This window comes from Dryobates pubescens, chromosome 8, assembly GCF_014839835.1.
Source record: "Dryobates pubescens isolate bDryPub1 chromosome 8, bDryPub1.pri, whole genome shotgun sequence".
Taxonomy (NCBI): domain Eukaryota; kingdom Metazoa; phylum Chordata; class Aves; order Piciformes; family Picidae; genus Dryobates; species Dryobates pubescens.
Genome location: NC_071619.1, coordinates 5,196,822 through 5,220,859, shown reverse-complemented (window position 1 = coordinate 5,220,859; position 24,038 = coordinate 5,196,822). Strand labels below are relative to the sequence as shown.

Sequence of the window (24,038 nt, the reverse complement as noted above, 5' to 3'; positions counted from 1 at the left end):
AGGCTGGAGATCAGTGCATGTAATAATGTGCTAAGATGCTTGGAAGTTGGGCTGAACTGAGTTTCTGTCTGAAGGTGCAGCAGAGTACACCTACAGCAGAGTAATAGGTCACCTTCAAAGTAAAAAAAGAAACCCAACACACCAACCAACCAAACAAAAAAACAGAAGGAAAAAACAGGTAATTTTTTTGTGGCTGTTGTCTCTTCTTCTGTCAGTGGCCTCTACAAAAAGGCTGGTTTCCTCTCATCTGGGAGGTGGTAGAATCACCATCCTGGAGATGTTCAAGAGGGGGCTGGACGTGACACTTGAAGCCATGGTTTACTTAGTCACGAGGTGTTGAGTGACAGGTTGGACTTGATGATCTCTGAGGTCTTTTCCAACCTTATTGATTCTGTGATTCTATGATTCTATATTTATACATGTCAATAAGACCCCTCTGAGTTTTCTCCAGGCAGAATCCCATCTTTCTCAGCCTCTTTGAATATGAAGGATGCTCTAGTCCCTTAGATACCTTTGTAGTCCTGTGGCATCTTCTCTTCTGGTTTCTCTGGACTATGATAAAAAACAAGGAATGGTAGGAGAATGACCAGGAGATTTGTTACAAAAGTTCCCTTATTATTTGTGCTACAATATTTAGGAATACTTAGGAATGTTTAGGAAGAGACTGGATGAGGCACTTGGAACCATGGTTTGCTTGATTAGATGGTTTGGGGTGATAGGTTGGACTCAATCTCAAAGGTGTTTTCCAGCCTGGTCTGGTCTGGTCTGTTCTGTTCTATTCCATTCCATTCCATTCCATTCCATTCCATTCCATTCCATTCCATTCCATTCCATTCCATTCCATTCCATTCCATTCCATTCCATTCCATTCCATTCCATTCTATTCTATTCTATTCTATATTAATGAGCTGATAATTTGCCAGTCAATCTGGAGCATCATTTCAAGCATCTACAGATAACTGAATTTCTAAGGTGTATCTATACCTAGAACATGAGTGATCAGAACTCATTGTTAAAACTCAGTCTAGAAGCATTTCATACAATTGTATGTACTTAGCTCATGTTTCTCAGTCATGAGAAAAGAGAAGACTTAGAGGGGATTTAATAAATGTTTATAAATATCTGAGGCCCAGTGGTCAGGAGGGAGGGAACAGGCTCTGCTCACTTGCTCCCTGTGATAGGATAAGGAGCAATGGGTGTAAGCTGCAGCACAGGAGGTTCCACCTCAACACAAGGGGGAACTTCTTTACTGTAAGGGTCACAGAGCACTGGAACAGGCTCCTCAGAGAGGTTGTGGAGTCTCCTTCTCTGGAGACTTTTAAGGCCTGGTGACATGGTTGGGCTTGGTGATCTTTTGAGGTCCCTTCCAACCTCTAATGTTCTTTGATTCTGTGATTCTTTCTGTTTGTTTCTGTCTTTCTATTAGGGATCCATTATATGAAAGCATAAAGATTATCTTTTTTATTTAATTTAATTAGGGCAGCAAATCTCTGTAGATGTGCTTCATCTTCTAATTTTAAGACTACTGCCACAGTCCCAAGTAAAATAATTAATGTCAAGAACTGGATGTTATTTAAAGCATAATCAAGAATGTATTAATGTCAACCTATCACTTGTGAGATGCGGCAGTGCAAAGATGCACACTGTGCCTAAGTGTTTGTGTGACAGAGTAGTGGCTATCAAAAATTCTGCTCCAAAGGACGTGGGAACTAGATGGCAGAAAGAAAATCAGTTAAATGGTGCTGAAACTTGATAAAATGCTTGAGTGTGACAGAAGCTGAAACTGTCCTAATTGGCTGAGAATCTCAGTGGGATAACTTAGCTGATTTCTTACACAGCCACAGAAAATCTGATGCCATTGGAGAACAATAAAGCACAAAAATGAGATATTAGAAATGTTCCTTGACAACATCTCAGATACAGTAAATAAGGTGGGGCAGACAGGCACAAAAAGTCAAAAGTGATAATGTGATCCTCCCACCATCAAGCAGCAAGTAGTCTAAGCTTGGAATTTGCAGCAAGAATTCTTTGCTTACCACCAGGTGGTTCTACTCAAACTATTAAACCTTGAATTTTGACTCTTAATTTTCATTTTCTTCTCCTTAAGCTTAAAGAAATTCTTACAAAGAAAAATCATGCTGACCATTTCTGTAGATCAACATTAAAGGTGGTAACTGTCTTTTTTGGAAAGAGCTTAAAAAAGGTGTTACTTAACACAGGTTTTAGCTGCAGCTGCTCCTGCTGGAACTTAACCCTTGAAAATGAATGCATGAGGGTGGAGAGGGGGTGACACCTCAGAAAACAAAAAATAAGCAAACAAACAAAACCAAAAGGAAAATAGGACTTATCTCTCTTCTACCACCTGAGAATGATTGGCACAATATAGACTTTAAAAACTGATCTAAGGTCTGGCCTATTTCTATCAGCATTAGACTGTGAAAGGTACTACTGCAGCTAGTTGGCTTAGAGATACTAATAGAAGAGAAACTGCTCACTGAGAATAGTTAAGCAGAGAAAAACAAGTAGAAAATATTAAATAAAATATGGAAAGAGAATTATGGAGATCTTGGGATAACAGAAGAATGTAAATCTTCTTTTCCTTTGAAATAAAATGTAGCTTCAGGTTGCAGTTTATTAATTAGCAAAGATACTTGGTATGCAAAGCTCATAATTTCTTTTTATGTTATTCCAAAGGAGGCCAGTGGAAAAAACCTGCAGTGAGGTAGAAAGATAATGACATCTAAATCTCTTTCCACTGAATGTACCACAATGCTGTGTCACCCTGCTTCTCCTCTTGTGTTTGGTTGATAACATATATTCAATGTGCAGAGCAGCACTGGCTTATACGTATTTTGGTTTATTGAGTTACTAACCACATAAGAGGTTGACAGATTGGTAGGAATCCATTTTTCATCACAGACTTGAAAGTCTAAGAGTAATTAAAATATGCATTCACTGCTGTTAAATAGAATTTGCTTTGATGAGATTTTGAAAATAATATGAAAAGTGATTAGCTTCTGACACCCTTTTCCAAGGTATTTTCCAGGCAACAGTTAAGTTACTAGGGACCTGATCAATGAGACTCATTTCCCTTAGTCTTTTAGTAGAAGAAAATTAGCAGCTGGTCTTGTCAGAATTAGCTTTACCACTGATGAATAATCCAGAATGAATACAAGTCTCAGTCTTCTCATCTTCTCCTTTATTCTCCTTTTTAACCATACCCATCTCAGTACTGTAGAAGCTTCGTATGTGTCATGAAAATACAGATGAGCTAGAGCAGCCACTGCTGATGCTTTTGGTGAGGGAGACGAAATAATGAATGTATCCTTTATTTGCGTGCACTATGAATACACAAAGGTCAAAATTTAGATATGAGTCCATGGAAAATTAAAGTCCACCTAATGTTTGTTAGCTAACTGTTCTCCATTATAAACTCAGGAAACTCCGAAGAGTGCAGAGACTAAAATATGATGCTGCTTAAACAGGAGATATCTGGCTGGTGGAGTGGTGTGTGAGTGAGCATGTAGTACACTGAAGAGCACCATCTAGGTACTGATTTGATTTAGATGTCCCTGGGGATATGTGGTGCTGAAAACTTCCACGGACTGAGTATACAAGTCATGTCTGAGCTGCCTGAGGAAACAGTTTTGCCCTTCCACAAATCCCCATATGGCAGTATCTGTTACTTTTACTGTATAATCCATTTTACCTTCCCCACCTCCCCCAAAGGTTTCTTAGTGTCCAAAGGCTATTTGGTGTTTAAATACTTTTACTCGATAACAGTTAGCCATGTCAAGGAAGTTCCACTTTCATGTTTGTGATCTGCTTCCTATTAAGTGAGTAATAACTCTAGGAGTAGTTAATTGAGGATGGTTGGCAATAGCTTCTTTGTCAATATATCGACAGCTTTTGGAATGTGATTTGGAATTCAGCATCTTAGCTCCTTGATAACTTTTGTGCTCTCATGTAATGGTTCATTACTCGTAAGAGTGGCTAATTAACCGCAAGTGGAACAAGCTGTTATGAATATATTCCTTTGGTTTTCACTGACAGTATAGCAAAGATAGACACAATTAAAGTAAACTTTTGAGCAGAGGCTTTTCCAGCTTGAAGTGCCTAAATAATTATTCCATAAACGTGGAGGGGAAAACATGAGTGGTTTAAGGAAAACATAACTGATGATCTACTAGTAGCACGTCTATGAACATTTACTGTAGAGTGTTAAGTTCATAGCCAAATTGCAGGATTTAGCCCTATGGTAACTGTAGGCCTTTTCCAAAAATGTGATAACAAGCTGCATTGTGAAAGGGAGAATAAAAAACTCACACATCACTGCATACAGACAGTTTGAATCTCTAGTAGCTCTTTAGTAACAATTGCTTCTTGGTCTTCAGCTGGCTATATAACAACTACTAAAGGCTGAACAAACCATAGAATTCCTGACATTGAAAGATACCTTATGTTTAATTGTGGTTCTAACCTGGCTCTTATATTAACTTTCCCCCTCCTTGTCTCAAGCTGGGGCAGAGAGGTTAGAGTGTGTATGGTACGGGACTCTGACACAAGAGTATGCATTGTGTGTTATTCCTTATCAGTCAAATTAAAACCCAATCCCTCTGATAGAAATGCAATATTAGGATTATAAAGTGGAAAATAAACTTTTGTTATATACAGGTCACCACTTAGTATCATATCTGTATCCAAGCAGGAGCCCAAATATTAAATCTTTTATCTTAGTCATAATTAAAACTTTAGTAAAAGCCTAATGTGATTGTCAAGGTAGGGTCAAAGTTCCTTTGTATTAAAGAAAGACTTTAAACACATTGTGAATATTAGCAGGTAATTATTCCACTATGATGTGGCAAACTATTGACACATTTATCAGGAGGGGGTTATTAAGTTTTGTATGCTTGGTTGGAAGAGAGGGAGAACTGCCTAAACAGGATAGCCATTCATAAAAACATGGGAAGGAAAAACAACAAAGAAATCTCAAGGTTTAGGACCAGGAAGGCTTGTGTTCAGGTAAGAATCAATCAGGCAGCAAAAGTGGCAGCAAACCATTGTGGAGAGATTTACTTTAACCACTGAATTTGAAAAGGAGTGGAGTGATGATATTTTTTCTGTGATTCTCCATTTCAGATGTCAGTAGTTTATAAAGGTGCCTGTGTTTTGCTTCTGGATTATTTTTGTTGTGGACCATAATTGTAGCATTAACTCAGCCTTTGTTGAAGCAGTTTCACAGCTTTCTCTCTTGTTCAAAAGCAAGAGTTCCAATTATATTAGACATTTTACTATTTTACCAATACCTTCTTTAATTAGGAATCTGAAACTAATGGAATTTTGTCATTGCTTTTGCCATTGATCAGGAATTCACCTTGTATACAAAAGATGGATTGTTGATAATTTTTTGTATTGTGCGTTAAAGACTTAATGGTTATTCTCAAACTGCTGTAATTTAAAGTGTGGAGGAGAGCTTCTAAATGGCACATGGATAGTTCTTAACTCTGCAGAAAATAAACTAAATGATGTGCTAGAAAATGTTCTTGCAAGAAGCTTATAACTGAAGTAACTTTATTTATTATTATCTTTTTAAAATACATCTTATAGGAAATGTCCTTAGGATGAAGTATCAAAATCCATGAATACTCCTGTAGTTATAAAGGAAAATAGGGGTGCAGAAATCTCACTCTTCCTTTCTGATTTTGTAGCTTGCACGTGCAGTGGACATGCAAATATTTGTCACATGCAAACAGGAAAATGTTTCTGCACGACTAAAGGAATCAAAGGAGACCAATGTCAACTGTGAGTACAATTCATTTAGCTCAGTCTTATTGCAGTTCATGCCCAGAGCATTGTCACTTTTCCCTTTCTTTTGTTCTGCTTTTGTTTCTGGATTTTGTGATTGACCTGACAATGCTTTAGTGATGAATCTTATATTCCCTTTATTTCTTAGGAAATGTCAATATTTATTTGTCTTCTTTTTAGTAATATTTGTGATGTTATTCACACTGTGCTATAGTGCAGATGCTACACATTAAAAAAAATATCCTGCAGTTGGCTTCCTTCTTTTTGAATTTCTTTTAATTATTGTAAGTAAAACTTACCTGCAAAATTGGTAATTATATTCAGTGCATTTGTTGCACATCTTGATCAGACTCTAAGGTGATTAGATTTTTAGAGCTTTGGTGTTTGAGACATTTCCCCATATCATTAAATATAGGAGAGGACTGCAGAGGCCCCTTGTTCTATCACTGGTCACTGCTGAAAAGAGCCCAGGCCTATCCTCATGACCTACACCCTTTAGATATTGATAAGGAATGGAATGGAATGGAATGGAATGGAATGGAATGGAATGGAATAGAATAACCAGGTTGGAAAAGACACCTTTGAGATCATCAAGTCCAACCTATCATCCAACACCATCTAATCAACTAAACCATGGCACCAAGCACCTCATCCAGTCCTCTCCTAAACACCTTCGGTGATAGTAACTCCATCACCTCCCTAGGCATATTGATAAGGTTCCCTCTTTTCCAATCTAAAGAGCCCCAGGTCTCTCAGCCTCTCTTCCTCAGAGGAATGCTCCATTCCCCTAATATCCTTGTGGCCCACTGATGGACTTTCTCCAGCAGTTTCCTGTCCCTCTTGAACTGCTTTACTTCTATTTGTTGCTTTATCATATTCTATATAAATCATCTGGAACTCGATTCAAAGTGCAAATGCCGTTCTCTACAGCCCTGGATAATTTTTTTGTTGTGCTGCTCATTAGATAGACTGTTGTGCAAGCTCAGCAGCAAACCTCTAACCCTGTGATTTTTTTAAAAATAAGGATTTCTGTGAAAATTCCAAACTCTCTCTATTCAGTTTGAAAGTTAGATTTATATTCCTGTCAAGAATCCTATTGATTAGAAAGTTGTAGCTGCAGGGTTGTATGTTATCTCTTTCCCTCCCTCTGATGCTTTTATACCTCCTTGTCATGTGCAGTAACCACCACATCTTGGAAGCAGAGTTTTTAGGAACTACAGGTAACTTTGCAATACTTTTTCCCTCCCTAGCCTAAGAACAGCTAGTTATTTGAGTTGTTATGAGTTGTTATTTTTCTAAATACTTATGTATTTTTAAGTTTTTCTACTACACCCATCTCTCCTGTACATCCTATTTTACAATGTTTCTTTAATGACACATACTTCCAAAGACAAGTACTTTCACTGGGGACTGGGGTCGGAGTGGCTGGAGAGAAGCCAAACAGAAAGGGACCTGGGGGTGCTGGTTGATAGTAGGCTGAACATGAGCCAGCAGTGTGCCCAGGTGGCCAAGAAGGCCAGTGACATCCTGGCATGCATCAAGAATAGTGTGGTCAGCAGGAGCAGGGAAGTCAGTCTGCCCTGTGCTCAGGACTGCTTAGGCCACACCTTGAGTCCTGTGTCCAGTTCTGGGCCCCTCAATTTAAGAAGGACATTGAGAATCTTGAATGTGTCCAGAGAAGGGCAACGAGGCTGGAGAGAGGCCTTGAGCACAAGCCCTGTAAGGAGAGGCTGAGGGAGCTGGGGTTGCTTAGCCTGGAGAAGAGGAGGCTCAGGGGAGACCTTATTGCTGTCTACAACTACCTGAAGGGAGGTTGTAGCCAGGAGGGAGTTGGTCTCTTCTCCTAGGCAACCAGCACCAGAACAAGAGGACACAGTCTCAAGCTTAGGCTTGAGGTGAGGAGAGAGTTCTTCACAAAGAGAGTTGTTAGCCATTGGAATGTGCTGCCCAGGGAAGTGGTGAAGTCACCATCCCTGGAGGTATTCAAGAGGGGATTGGATGTGGCACTTGGTGCCATGGTTTAGTGGTCATGAGGTGTTGGGTGACAGCTTGGACTTGATCCTTGAGGTCTTTTCCAACCTTATTGATTCTGTGATCCTATGATTCACTTTCTTTAAGTAGGTAGTTTCAGATGGCAAAGTCCTATAGTACTCACCTAATAAGGAGGAACTGATCAGAATGATTTGATTACTCAAGGTAACTAGACTGTATAACACTAAACCGAGATACAAATAAAAACACTTTGATTTATGATTTATTTTTTTCCCTTTGATTTTAATAATGTCCCATTGACAATAACAGTAAAATCATACTGACTTAAAACATATTTTTGGTGAAAGGTATTACTTTAAGTTAATTTGGTTTCATTTTCTGTAAATTTTTTATATCCTTAATTTGATTTGCTGTAAAATTTTTATACCTTTAATTTGATTTAAATTTCTGTAATATTTTTATAGCCTTAATTTGATTTCATTTTCTGTAATATTTTATATCCTAGCTGCATAATTTATTTCCTCGTAGGATTTTGTCTACAGAACTTTTAAGAGGTCCACAGATTTCAGTGTATCCATATGCAAGGATTATTTACCCACGTAGCTTTTCAAAAATAGGCCTATGGAAATGTGGGGAATATAGACTCATAGAACTGTCAGGGTTGGAGGGGACTTCGAGGATCATCTAGCTCCAACCCCCATGCCATGGGCAGGGACACCTCACACTAGATCAGGTTGCTCAGAGCCACATCCAGCCTGGCCTTAAAAACCTTCAGGGATGGCGATATGTGAAGGGGATGTTTCATATTTGAAATTTTGATATTAGAGGCAACTTTTACTGGATGTAAGGAATCAAAATGTGGAATATGTAGAATTAATTAATGAGTAATTAAGTAATTCTTTGAGGTTTCAGTGTGTCTGGGCTGTTCCAAGAGAAAGCTTTCACCTGGGGGTGCCTGTAGCTTTCATTGTCCCTTGTAAATACGTGTAAATCTGGAGGTGTTGTGAGCATCCAGAAAGGCTACAGGGTTACAAACACTCGGTAGAAATAAGATTTCATAGCAAATATTTAAAATTGTCAGGTTTTACTGGATGTCCTGTAACATTTATTGTGCTGTGCTTGCCAATAACAGCCATTGCTGTTAGTTTTGGGAGAGGGAAATCAATCTCGCTTGTGAAGTACTTTCCACCGTGGCAGATTTCAGGCTATTGAACCTCCCCTGTTGGTATTAGGAGTGTATCTTTGAACCCTGAATGATGAGCAGGTTAGATATCATAGTATCATAGTATCAGTCAGGGTTGGAAGGGACCACAAGGATCATCTAGTTCCAACCCCCCTGCCATGGGCAGGCACACCCCACACTAGATCAGGCTGGCCAGAGCCTCATCCAGCCCAGTCTTAAACACCTCTGGGGATGGTGCCCCAACCACCTCCCTGGACAACCAGGGCTTCACCACTCTCATAGTGAAGAACTTCCTCCTCACATCCAGCCTGAATCTCCCCACCTCCAGCTTCATTCCATTCCCCCTAGTCCTATCACTACCTGATATCCTGAAAAGTCCCTCCCCAGCCTTCTTGTAGGCCCCCTTCAGATACTGGAAGGCCACAATTAGGTCACCTCGGAGCCTTTTCTTCTCCAGACTGAACAGCCCCAACTCCTTCAGTCTGTCATGTTAGTGTATCTAAGTTCCTAGGCAAAAATTCATAATAATGATTATTTATGCTGAGAATGTCTTCTCTGGTGTGTAAGGAAAGAACTGCCAGAAACCCCATGTAAGAAACCAGGGAAAAATGAGTTTCAGGACTTTTGCAGTAAGGAACTGCTATGTGAAATTAAAGCATGGTGGAGGAATCCTTGGGTTTATTATTATATTTCATAGCATATTTGATGTATTTGTAGGAGGAATAAATTGAAAAGTTTGAAATGTATGGATCTGGGGTAATCTGGAGTGAAAAAGTAATTACTGTGCTCATTTTATTTCTAATTAATTATTAGGCTATTAATTTTGTAGTCAGATTGTTATTTCTCCTGAAGATTTAGAAGAAAGGCTACTTTATTTATAAAAAACATACCCTGATTATCTGGTAAAATCTTCACAGTATGCAAGCTTAAAAAAAGCTATTTAGTATTGTAAGGATCTGTGTGTAAGTAATAAGCACTTATTGATGATCTGATTTACATAAGAATAAGATCTGAAAAATATCCAGCTGTCCTCTTCTATATAATTCCTCTCCACAGAATGATGTAATTCCTCTTACCAGATGGAAAGGCAGGTAAAAATACACTGGGTTATGAGTTCAATTCACCATTCTATTGATATCGTTTCACCTTTATTTGCTGATAGCAGAGTAAATCTGTTCCTCATTGTTTCTCTCTGAGCTCCACTTTCTGCTTTCTTTTAGGGGGAAAAAATTGATAGCAATCATATAATAAATTCTCTGTATTAGAGCTTCCTTTATCAAAGACACACATACCCAAATCAGACAAACTAAAACAACCCAGGGAGATTTTTAGTTGCTGGAAGTTTAATAAAATAAATTCTATTACAGAACTTATTTTCCCTGATGGAGGGTAGAATCCATTTAAAACTGCTTGCAGTGGTGATCTGTGCTTTCCTAAAGTGAAGTTAAAAAGATAAATATTAAATGTTTTTTAAAGATAATAATTAAAGAAACTGTTTTTCTTTTTTTTGATACCTCATTTCCTTTTTCTGTTTCATGGTCATATTCCACTGTTTTACATATTTGATTATTTTTGACATCAGGTGATGTCTCTTGTTCAGGCTGAGTCCAGTCCTTGAGTTTTCTATTCAACAGAAACCTGTGATATACTTATGTTTATTATTCTATTAGCTATAATAGACTAGAGTAGAGTAGAGTAGAGTAGACTAGACTAGACTAGAATAAACCAGGTTGGAAAAGACCTTTGAGATCATTGAGTCCAACCTATCATCCAACACTATCTAATCAACTAAACCATGGCACCAAGTGCCTCATCCAGTCTCTTCCTAAACACCTCCAGTAATGGTGACTCCACCACCTCCCTGGGCAGCACATTCCAATTGCCAATCTCTCTTTCTATGAAGAACTTCTTCCCAACATCCAGCCTAAACCTCCCCTGGTGCAGCTCGAGATTGTGTCCTCTTGTTCTGGTGCTGGTTGCCTGGGAGAAGAAACCAAGCCCCACATGGCTGCAACCTCCCTTCAGGTAGTTGTAAACAGCAATAAGGTTTCCCCTGAGCCTCTTCTCCAGGCTAAGCAACATCATCTCCCTCAGCCTCTCCTCACAGGGCTGTGCTCGAAACCCCTCCCCAGCTTTGTTGCCCTTCTCTGGACACATTCCAGCAACTCAACATCTTTCCTAAACTGAGGGGCCCAGAACTAGACACAGGACTCAAGGTGTGGCCTAACAAGTGCTGAGTACAGGGTCAGAATGACCTCCCTGCTCCTGCTGGCCACACTGTTCCTGACACAGGCCCAGATGCCATTGGCCTTCTTGGCCACCTGGGCATACTGCTGGCTCATGTTCAGCCTACTGCCAACCAGTACCCCCAGGTCCCTCTCTGCCTGGTTGCTCTCCAGCCACTCTGACCCCAGCCTGTAGCACTGCATGGGGTTATTGTGTAGAACCTGGCACTTAGATGTGTGATGCTTCAAGGAAAATTTCAGCTATATCTGGCATGTGGATCAAGGTGGATTTAGTGGCTGCTTCTGTTCTTATTTAACTGCCTGAAAATTTTAGCTTGCTCCTACAAGGATAGGTTCAAGCCCTCGGCTGGTTCTCCAAGAGGTAGATTGTTAGGTTGCTAAGGAGAACAATAAAATAAAACTCCCACTTCAACATTAAATATCTTTTAAATGTACTAATTTTCTGCTCTACATGTAGTAATTATTGCCAGAGCTGTCAGGGACTTGAGGTATTTTTATTTTTTTTCCCCCCCTTTAATTCATGTTTCTGGCATCAATCTTTTTTTGCTTAAATTGCAGCTTTCATTTAAATAATACATCTAATATCAAAGCTTCAGAACATGACCCAAATGCACTCTACTGGCTTAGGAAAAAAAAAAAAGGCAGAAGGCAAATAGTAGGAACTTGGAACATTTGAGATAGATTTTAGTTTTAAATGTGAAGAAGAATAAAGTTTGTGATGTGGAATGGGCCTTGTGCAGTATTTATTTTTGCCAGTTTTGGGCAGTATTGTGTGCTGACATCAGCATTTTCATGTTTTTTCTTGGGTTAGGAGAGTTTGTGGTCTTTGGTTTGGTTTGATTCGTGGTTTTGGTTTTTTGTGTGTGTATGCTGTAGTAGGCTCACTTTCTCAATAACACAGAATCACAGAATTATTGAGGCTGGAATAGACCTCTGAGATCATGAAGTCCAGCCTATGACCTAACACCACCACATGGACCAGGCTATGTCACCAAGTGCCACATCCAGTCTTTCCTTAGACATCTCCAGGGATGGTGACTCTGCCACCTCACCGGGCAGTTTATTCCAGTGTCTCATCAAGCTCTCCATGAGGAAGAGCTTCCTAACATCCAGCCTAAACTTCCCCTGATGCAGCTTCAGACCATGCCCTCTTGCCTTGTCACAAGTTGCCTGGGAGAAGAGCCCGACTCCCACATGACTACAACTTCCCTTCAGTTAGTTGTAAAGTGGATGGAGAGCTCAGTGCCATGGTTTGGTTGATTAGATGGTGTTGGATGATAGGTTGGACTCGATGATATCAAAGTTCTCTTCTAACATGGTCTATTCTATTCTAAGTAATAAGGTCCTCCCTGAGTTGCCCTTTCTCCAGGCTAAACAACCCCAGCTCCCTCAACCTCTCCTCATCAGATTTTCTCTCCAGTCCCTTCCCCAGTCTCTCGCTCTCCTCTGGCCCCACTCCAGCACCTCAAGATCTTTCTTGAAGTGAGGGGCCCAGAACTGCACACAGTGCTCAAGGTGAGGCTTCATGTGATATGCAAAGTTCATGAAGCCCTCTGGGACCTTTTGGAGTTGTTTGCTGTCTGTAAATGTAAAACACTTTTTGTTCCATTGTAAACTTACCTTTCATTCAGGAAATTGCTTGACTTTATGAAAATGGAGATGAAGTGGAGTTTGAATGTCCTGTATTGTTACTGGAAGGCAGTGTTCCCAGTGAAGAAATGAGAAGGACATAGTGACTAAGGATGCAGCCACAAACACTTAGCTGACAGCTTTGTGTATTGACACTGTTGTGGGTCAGTTGTGAACATGTTAAATCTGGAGACCACTGCAATATTGATCTTACAATGTGGGAGTTGTGCTAGCAAGTTGCCTATTGCCAAGAGCTGAGTTAAAAATGGTATGTGTAATTTTGTTAGGTGTTCCATTCTAATGAAGTGTCTGTTTTGTCTGAGTTCAATCCTAAATGCCTGAAAAATGGGGAATAGTCTGGGTGTCAGGGTTTGATGCTCATGAGAATAAAGTAATTCTGCTTTTGACTTCCAAGTTAGGCTTTTCCATAACTGACTCTGTGCACACATATGTGTAGGTTTGGCAAGCTCAATAGAGCAGAATTTGCTCACTGGTGGGCCTCAGGAGTTCTCTAAGGTTTTGCGTCATGATTTTAGTATTTGTTAGTTCTTAGAATCATAAAATCAACAAGGTTGGAAAAGACCTCAGAGATCATCAAGTCCAGCCTATTAACCAACATCTCATGACTAGCTAAACCATGGCTTCAAGTGCCACGTCCAATCCTTTTTTGAACACCTCCAGGGATGGTGACTCCGCCACCTCCCTTCTTCTCCAGGCTGCCTCCAACAACACAAAAGTGCAGAGAAAACTGACTTTCACAACTTTCCAGACACTAGTGGCTGTAAAATAGGAATGCAAGTGAGGTACCTGTCTGTTGTGCCTAACTGTTCATGTTAGCATGTGTGCTGGATATAGATTTGATTTTGTATCACCTCTATTGTTTCCCATTTGAAAAATACATGGTTTTGGACTTTCTTTAAAAACAAGTGAATGCAAGTACACTGCTTGTAAAAATTGTCCCTCCTGTGCCATGGCCATGCCAGTGACTGGCATTTGAATCATCTGCTTTACTTAGTGCAGGATGTATTAGTGAAGCAGTAGAACAGGGCAGACTGCCTAAGTCTTTCATGTGTGACACGATAGTGAATTTGTTAGGGTTTTTTGTTTGTTTGGTACTTGGTTTTTTTAATTCCAGTCCTCAGGGTTCATTTGTCATAAAACAAACCTCTTTTCTGAAAAGCTGGTGTTGCTGTAGTTCCAATTGTCTAGGCTTGTGTAGACAAAGTAATTCTTCTACATACTATTTTTATTACAATCGGGTAGCAAAACTACCAAGAATGGACAGCTTCGCAATCTCTTTAGGTCTGAAATAGATCCATGATTATTTAAAGCTCAGTATAAGCTGAGGATAATTATTCTGCCTTTAGTTAGGTATGTGTTGAGTCTGGACTGGGGTAATATAGCACTGGGAGTGATAGTAACAGAAAAAAGAGAAACAAGGAGAGCCTGTGCCATACAGAAGAGTTACTGGGAAGAGCACAGGAAGAGAAGTTATGACTGCTGGGCAACTGCTTTACTGAGTCTGATTTCTTGTTATCCAGCACAGTTGTGACCTTAGCTTTTGTGATTGTGATTGTTTGTAGAAGGCACTTGGGAAGTTTTGAGGCTCTTTCTGTGCTTCTAAGGAGGGGGCAAAGGCCTTGTGGCTTGGGCTGGCTGATATTGTGCCTTCTGCTAAATGAGGCAGAAATGCCTGTATCTGCATAGCACAATGCCTTAGTCTCAGGGTCACAGTAGGTTGAGAAGACAATTTGAGATTTTTATCTTATTTTCTGCAGTTCAAACTGTTGAAAATGGTGTCAAGATCATGCTGCATTGCATCCTTTGGGGTGTGCAATGAAGACATCTGGGAATGCTTCTCTTTGTCCAGGACTAGAATTGAAGTTAAGAGCTAGTGAGGATGAAGCTTATGAAAGGTGATCAGTTTGTCATTTGTAGGGAGAAGTGGGAAGAAAGGAAAAAAGGGAAAGGAAAAGCTTACAGCGATGTTGTTGTCCACTTAATCAAAACTGTATTAAAATTTGACTGTGTAAAGCCATCAGTTTTCAGGTGTTTCATAAACAAGCAGGTTCTTTTTAGTAGTTTTCAATTTCTGGTAAGATGAACCAGTCCATATTTTAGAAATTGTGACTGAAAAATTCTTAGAATGATGCTAGATCATGACCACGATTTCCGCAACAAGAAGCCGCCAGTTGGGAGATGAAGCACAATGGCCATCAGGTACTTGGAGCCGTACGAGCAAGTATTCATGTGGCAAAGTTGTAAGCACGTGCTACTCACGTGACAGGGGTAGAAAGCTTTGTAAAAATGAGTAAGAAGCCTTCTCCTTCCCTTCACTACCCAGGAATCCCACTTTTCCATTGCAAGGCGAGGTGTTGTGCTGGGTGTGCCGCTCCATCCCAAGGTGTACTGCTGTAATTGGCTTCCTGCCCCCTGCAAGCACTTTGAATTAACCAGCTGCTTCTTGCCCCACTGCAGTGAAACTGCTCATTACTTACAAATGGGCACCGATGTGAGATGTTAAGTAGCAGATGCTGGTCGAGTATGTTGATTACTACAGCTGGAGATTAGTTGTGAAGCTGTACAAAGAAGATACAAACTTTTCTCCTGTGGTTTTGTCATGACCCAGTGTCCTGAGCCAACCCTGGGCATGAGGGGTGGTCATGATAAGTTTCAAAAGTTCCCTTGGAGTAAATTAAAGGGAACTAACACCAAATGGTTCATGAGTTGGGTTTGTTAAATCTAATGGAAACTCTTGTTCCTTCACGATGCTTGGTTGGAATGGAGCAAAGGGAAAATGGGAAAACAAAGCAGAAGGAAAAAAAACAGAAAGAGAGAGGGAGATGAGTTAGGAAAGATATCACTGCTTGGATCCAGTGACATTTTCACAGGCATAGTCCAACGCAGTTGTGCCCTGCAGTGTCTTCTGTCATAGATGCAACAGGTGGACCCTGGAAATTGTAGTCCTTTTGTACCCTTTTGGGGGAGGCAATCTCTCCAAATCACAGAGAGGTGTGTGTTCAGGTGTGCGCAGCAGTGAGCAATGTCTGCTATTGGCCTTTCGGTGGCGCTGTTGCCGTTGTTTTAAAATAAGGAAAGAGTGACTTCCTGCCTCTCAGAAATTCTCTTCATTGTTAAGCTATTCTGCCAGGCTACCAACTCTTCCCTGGAGCTATTAAAGCCAACGCCTTGTCTCTTCAGACCAGGTATGCAACACATTGTTTTGAGACAGCAGTCAGTTGGCTCTCACAGGTTTCTAGCAAGAACAAAAGAGATAAACTTAATGCTTTGTGGTAGAATTTGATAGAGCCAATACTTAATATGTCTGTATGTTGTTAATATCCATTATTTTAGATTTGATTGAAGGTAGTTTGAGCTTTCTTAAAACAAATGTAATTGCAACTATAAAATGGCTTTGCAATTAAATCCAGTACAAAGTATACATAGGAATTGGTTCAGTAAAGTTGCCTTGAACTATCAGGCTGCCGCAAGAAGGGGTCGCAAACGATCAATATGATCCACGAAATCCAACTTTATTGAGCATCAGACACTTCTTATATACAGTAGCCTAGCTGCCGATCCCACCTTCTGCGGTTAAACATCCTGCTTTCCCATCCTGATGAGATAATCACAAGAATTCTGTTTTACATTCTTCCTTACTTGTTATCTCCTGTAAGGGCTTAGTGACCTTGCTTTGGTATCCTGTTATCCTTTGCAGGCAGCTGCAAGCACAGCTACAAGGCCATGGTGGCCTGGCTGCATCAACACACTAGCTTACTGTGAGCAGTAAATAACAAGATGGAGTGCGGCCTACATGCTCTTGTTCAAACCATTGTTCCGTAGAACCATGTCTTTGCAAGCCATTCCGCAACAATTCCCCCGTTTTCTTTAATACAAATAAGGCCTTATATAACTCTACACAATACATTCAGGCTTATCAATAATCAAAATTAACACAATGATACCTAAAAACCTTAAAACTTCTTCTATCAATTGTATAACCCACTGTCTATAAGCTCAAACAAAATTCGTTACTGCCTGTCATGTTGGCCCATGTCACCCATACAAGACACGTTGCTTAAGTTGAACTGGTTAGAATACTCTAACAGCGTTGCCATAACACATGGTCAAAGATAACAGACATTGTAAAGAAGAACTTAGATCTTAATAGTTCCAATCTTTACATTTCACTTATAGACAGAGAAGATTTGATTATGCCTGAACACATTGCACACTGAGATTAAGACACAAATGCAATCCTTAGCACTATCCTTTACAATCTGCTTTAGGGGTATGTTGCATTTTTATTTTCTCTAGGATGGTCAAAAATCATCAACTGCTTAATGGCAGCAAGATTTCTTTAATCTGTAAAGGTAGATCTGGCCAGGCTCTAGCTTCACAGACAGAAATCTGCAGGAAAACAGCAAGAGCAAAAAGAGCTTCATTGCTTTGCCCAACATAAAATTACACAAAATAACGTGTTTTTGCTCATCCTAGTAATTCTGATCTCTTCACATTCACACAACAGTTAAGCAGTCATGACACTCAGTTAGAAGTTAGATGCTTTCTGTTGACATCTTGGGTCATCGTGACAGTCGTTGAGGTCAGTGCTAAGCAGGTTTGCTGGTTGTCATTTTCATGACAGTTGTGCTGTGTCTTGTGGTGAGAGGGTTACAGCACTTCTAGGGTTGATGTTTCTAGGGTTACAGCATCTCTAGGGTTACCATGAGCTAATTTTTTCTGCTGTGGGGGTATTCTCTCTTTCCCCCTTTTTTTTTTGTTTTGATTTTGTTTTGGTTCAGTTTTTGTTTGGCAAAATGTAAAGATGAAACTTTATCCCTAGTTAACAAGAGAGAAGACAAAGTTATTCAAACAACCATAGTATTCAGTCCTAATTCACATGGTGCCATGGTACATTCTTCTGAATGGCGTTTGTGATCCCAGATGATCGATGTTCAGCTTCATGGGCAATGCTGTGTCCTCATGGTCTTGATTCCTCTGCCGTTGTTTATTGCGATGATCGCAGGTAGCAGGAAAGAAGGCTCGAGGCGACCTACTTGTCATCTGTTTTTAAAATTTATTTCTTGTTTACTTTCCTAATTATCATTTGCATTTTGCTGCAGTTTTTAATCTGTATTTTAATTTGTTATTCTAATCACCTTTTATTTTTAACCCCTTTTTTTTTCTAATCCAGTATTTAATCCTTTATTTTGTTTGATCTTATATTCTTCAATTTTTTTTTTTGCATGTTTAGTTCATTTAATCTATTTTTCTATTTTAATTTTGTATTTTTGCCTTTTTATTATATTTGTAACCTGCTTTTCTATTAATTCCTTTTATTATTATTGTGCATTTTAACTTCCTTGATGTCTTCTTCTTATAGAGTTTTTGTTTTAACCTAGTAGTCTTGATAATCCTTATCTTTTATTTATTACTAGCAATTCTTACATTTTTGTTAACCGCTATTATGTCAGCAATCCTTATGATTTTTTTAGTTTATCATATTTTGGTTTTAATATTTTAATTTTATTGTTGCTCTTGTTTACTCTGTTATTTAATACTCTATTGTTTATTATTCTGTTATTTAGTACTCTATTTTTTGTATCCAAAGTTTTTGTACCTGTTATTTTTTCTATGTTTAAACTTTTTCTTTACACTTGATACCTTTTTGTTTACCATTTTAAAATTTTGTTCTTTGCATTTGTTACCCTTTTGTTCACACCTTTTTTTTTTTTTTTTTTTTTTTTTTAGTAGGCTATGTCTAAGAAAGAAATCTAAAGACGTTACATTAGCTAAAGAATACCTTAGAAAATGAATACCTATTCACTACAAACCTTAACATTATTACAATATTACATGGAGCTCCTTTGAAATGCCTAGGCAGACACAAAAACAAAGACAAGAAGGTTCGAACCAAAAGAAAATCTCACAAGGTGAACTCATCACCAAGTACTCACACCTCAGTACAACCACTATGCATTAACTTCCCACAAGTACTAAATGCATACCATTCACTATGCTCACCAGGAAAACCCAGCAAAACTCTAAATAACAAATCTTCACACCTTAGCACAATGGCTATGTATTAACCACCCACAAGTGCCAAATGCGTACCAGTCATCATTCTTATTACAAAAACTTAGCAAAACTCTAAATAGCAAATCTCTGAAAGACATTACAACCAGAAATTAGAAAATTAGCACTGTTGCTTTAAATCAGAGCAGAGTCGCGGCTGAAGCCGCTGGGAAGGGGGGTCGCTGGTGCGAGCCTCTGCGAGGGAAAGAGGTGGGGGCCGGGCAAGCGGCCGCCGCTGAGCTGCTGCTGCTGTCAGTGCTGCCGGTATCAGTGGTGCGTCAGCCGGTACTGCCTTGGTCGGAGCCGTCGGTATCCGCGGGGGCCGGCAGGGCTGGCGGGCAGGGTGCGGTGGTAAGAACACCGTCACCACGAGCCCCCAAGCGCTCCGCTGTTTCTCAGAGGGGCCGTTAAGCAAAGTCGGCCCTGTTTGAATTCCTCGCTGTCGGTGTTGTGGTCCTCCGAGTCCGAGCCCTCGCTGGCGATATCAGAGGAAGGTGTTCATGAACGAGATCGAACGCACTGAGCTGCCTTCTCTCGGCTTTTTCCCCGCTGGGTGCAGACAGTAGTGCTGGCTAGCAAAACGCGATGTGGCCGCCGTAAGATGTATCGGGGGCGGCCCCGGTCGATCGGTCGATACTTTGAAACACATCGTCCGGCTGCAACTCAGATAGACCTAGGGCTGCATCTCGTTTTTTAATACAGTTTATGCATTCTCGCCACGGCTTTTGCAGCTTGATAGTGACCCAGTCCCACAGTCTGTTTCCATAGTCCAAACAAGTGTCATCAAGACAACTATCTCCGCTCAGGAAATACCCTAAAAGCGGATCCATGGGCCAAAAACCCAGGAATTACTTCGGGCGATATCTGCGCCTTACGCTTTTCTAAAAAGCATTGCAATAAGGAGAGCGCTGCCTCTCCTTCCATATTCACCGACGTCCGCGAACTGCACTGCCGCGAGCTGTTACCCGTCAGTGTCCGCTGCTCCTTTCCTCAGGCCCGCCGATGCCGGCCCGCCCGAGTTTGCCGTCGGCCCGCCAAGTCTAGCTCGCCGATTCTTTTCCTCGGGCCCGCCGATACTGGCCCGCCCAAGCTGCCGTCGGCCCGCCGATAATTTTTGCCGTGCCTGAATAGCAGCTTTTTGTTCTGCAGCATGCTGATCGAATGTTACCATAACCACTCTCCATGGCTTACTGTTCTTCTTAGCAGCCTTATCATCGTCTATACTTTTCATCCATAAATCTTGTCCTAATTCCTTCCACCGTAGTCTATCAAAAACATCGTTGGGATCCCCGAAATACCCCAACTTCTCAGCACATTCCAACAAAGGCTCCAATTCCTTTTTAACATCTAACTTAGAGCCCCGCTTTTCTAAAAAGCACTTAAGTAAATCACACGTTGCCTGCCTATCCATCATACATTAGTACCTGTGCGCACAGTTCCCAAGCAGTTCCAGGTTACAACGTCTTCGGCTCCCAGGCTGTCGTCTCGCTGCCTCTCTGTGGGTCAACGAACAGCCTCCGGTACTGCTATCCCGGGCCGGTACTTCTTGCCTCCGCGCTCACGACCGTACACTTAACCCTCGAGGAACCTTCAGACTTCTCTGTGAGTCTATGACCCTCTCTGTGGGGTCGAACCCTCAAGGAACCTTCAGACTTCTCTGTGAGTCTATGACCCTCTCTGTGGGGTCGGACCCTCTCTGTGGGGTCCCGGTCGAACCCTCTCTGTGGGGTCCCTGTTCGGGCGCCACTTGCCGCAAGAAGGGGTCGCAAACGATCAATATGATCCACGAAATCCAACTTTATTGAGCATCAGACACTTCTTATATACAGTAGCCTAGCTGCCGATCCCACCTTCTGCGGTTAAACATCCTGCTTTCCCATCCTGATGAGATAATCACAAGAATTCTGTTTTACATTCTTCCTTACTTGTTATCTCCTGTAAGGGCTTAGTGACCTTGCTTTGGTATCCTGTTATCCTTTGCAGGCAGCTGCAAGCACAGCTACAAGGCCATGGTGGCCTGGCTGCATCAACACACTAGCTTACTGTGAGCAGTAAATAACAAGATGGAGTGCGGCCTACATGCTCTTGTTCAAACCATTGTTCCGTAGAACCATGTCTTTGCAAGCCATTCCGCAACATCAGGCCATTTTACAAAGACAAATATTAAGACACTACCTGTCAAAATAACTCTTTCCCTTACTATTTCCACGTGGGAAACTCAAAGTATATACCTAACTGGAGGTGAGTTGGAATTTAACCATCACAACTTGTATGTCTTTACTAAGTGTAGCTGGTGTAGCACAAATTTCTTATATTCTCCAGGGTTTCCTTTTTAAGGAAGAGAATGTGTTCAAGCAACATTTACAATGCAAATAATATTTTTAATATAACCTGTATTAAGATTGCCTTTTAAAGAACATTGGGTGGAATTATCTGAAGCTGGTACTGATTTTATTAATTGACAGGTAACTGAAAATATTAATTATCATAGAATTGTTCTCTGTTGAAAGCAGTTTTTGCAATACTAGAGTGAGCACCTTGGTAGCTTTATAGTGGTTGTGTTACTGATACTTCTTAATCCAACAAATCAATCACATAATTTTGACCAGGACTGAGCTAAAGCTCAAGAGACAATCTCTGTGGCTGTTGTCAGGGCTTGTGCTATCCCAGGAATTACATTGCAGGGAGCATACTTCTATACCTAGCTTAATCATGATTTTTTGATCCATTGTAGAGATATTGCAAGCAGGAAAAATACATTGACAAAGAAAGTTCTTCATGGAAAGAGTAACTGGCCAGTGGAATGTGCTGCCCAGGGAGGTGGTAGAGTAACCATCCCTGGAGGTGTTCAAAAAGGGAATGGATGTGGCACTTGAAGCCATGGTTTAGTTTTCATGAGGTGTTAGGTATTAGGTAATAGGTTGGACTTGATGATCTCTGAGGTCTTTTCCAACAGGGTTGATTCTATGATTCTGTTTGCCCAGGCCTGGTGTTTTGTCTTATGAAATGAGAAGAGATCTGTCTGACAGTTTGTATTCCATGGGAAAGAGGTTTTCTAAAGTAGATGTGCCCTGAACATTGATGTTTTCCTTCTTTTAAGACTACAAGTTTAATGTGTGCAGTAATCCAAGCATTTGATTGCTTTTAATTAAATTAATCATTACTTATGGATTCTGTGAATCATAACTACTTAGTAGATCCTACAGTGTTTGTGACTCTTCAAAGCTCTTGAAAACTGCTTCAATGCTCACAGCACTTAATCCTCAGATAAAATATTATCCATTGTGCCCTGTAGATCTGGACTTATAATTTGCACCTGATAGATCATTAGTATGGTAATTAGTAATTGGTTCAAGAGTTGTTAAGAGTTGATATTGGCTCCCAGAGAGCCAATTATATCCTGGGCTGCATCAGGAGAAGCATAGCCAGCAGGTTGAGGGAGGTGATTCTCCCCCTCTGCTCCACTCTGGTGAGACCCCACCTGGAATACTGTGTCCAGTTCTGGAGCCCCTATTACAGGAAGGATCTGGGGGTGCTGGAATGTGTCCAGAGATGGGGTACAAGGATGATCAGAGGGCTGGGGCACCTATCCTATGAGGACAGACTGAGGGAGTTGGGACTATTGTGGCCTTCCGGTATCTGAAGGGGGCCTATGAGAAAGCTGGGGAGCAACTTTGTAGGGTGTCAGATAGTGATAGGACTAGGAGGAATGGAAAAAAAACTAGAAATGGGTAGATTCAGATTGGACGTTAAGAAGAAGTTCTTCCCTATGAGGGTGGTGAGACACTGGAACAGCTTGCTTAGGGAGGTGGTAGAAGCCTCCCTGGAGGTTTTTGCAGCTAGGCTGGATGTGGCTGTGAGCAACCTGATGTAGTGTGAGGTGTCCCTGCCCATGGCAGGGGTGTTGGAACTATATGATCCTTGAGGTCCCTTCCAACCCTAACAATTCTCTGATTCTATGATATAAACATTTGATTTAATCAATTTGTCATTAAGCCAGTACAAGTATATAGGTAACAGTGGGCAAAGAAAATACCAGTGTAAAAGCTCATCTCTCTCTATAAGCTATGAACTTAACTGAATTTGAAATTAGAACAGTGCCTTTTTATGTTGCTTGATAGGGACTGCTCAGCACTCAGCTTGCTCAAAATGCCACATCCTGGTTTTATTTGTAAATCTATTTCCAAAATCTTACAAATAAGTAAAAGAAATGAAGCTACACTGTGATGAAAACCCTGTTGCTAGATAGATCTATCAGCTTTGCCTTGTGGTATTTATTCATTTTATTCACTAAGAAAGGGGAAGAAACAGGCTTTATTCAACAATAAGGAAATGCTGGGTCATATGGGTACTGGTGACACTATTTGTGAGGAATCTCCTGGCGATGGAAAAATTGCTTTTCTTCTCTTCTTATGGTCTCTAATAGAACTAATCTAACATCTTTCTACTTCTGTTTTCATTTTTTGTTTTGTTTTTCTTTTTTTTCATGCAGTCAATAGTGTATCTTTTACATATAGATGAAAATTTAGCTACAATAGTTGTATTTCTGGTTTTAAAGATAGAATATTTTGCTTTGTTTTGTTGCTGGTTATTAGTTTTAAATTGCTTCAGTAGCTGCTGAGAGTGTTAAGAGGCTTGCACATAAAGGATTAAAATTGTGCATAGATAGAACTAAGAAATATATTAATGTATTAAGACAGAGGAGTGAGAAATGCATTGCTTCTCCTTTCTTCACGAAGCTGCTGGTAATTGTATAGACTAAGCAAATCAATTACACAGTGCTAAATCATATTTAAATGGTCCTCAGTTTTGGTAGCCTTCCAGTTACAACAAATGTATCCTTATCCAGTTTGCTGTGAAGATATCTAGAATCATAGAATCAGCCAGGTTAGAAAAGACCTCAGAGATCATCAAGTCCAACCTATTACCCAATACCTAACACCACCTGAAAACTAAACCATGGCATCAAGTGCCATGTCCAATCCTTTTTTGAATACCTCCAGGAATGGTGACTCCACCACCTCCCTGGCCAGCACATTCCAATGGCCAATTACTCTTTCTGTGAAGAACTTTCTCCTTACCTCAAGCCTAAACTTCCCTTGGCACAG

The 24,038-nt window shown here is 40.5% G+C and overlaps 1 protein-coding gene across 1 annotated transcript in view; it reads left to right on the top strand.

Annotated features, from left to right (window-relative positions):
* The window catches only part of ATRNL1 (attractin like 1), a 570,802-nt gene that overhangs the window by 161,512 nt on the left and 385,252 nt on the right, over positions 1-24,038 (top strand). The window contains exon 20 of the mRNA XM_009905632.2: positions 5,709-5,802. Coding sequence (XP_009903934.2) covers positions 5,709-5,802 — 94 coding nt within the window. The remainder of the gene's footprint in view (positions 1-5,708; positions 5,803-24,038) is intronic.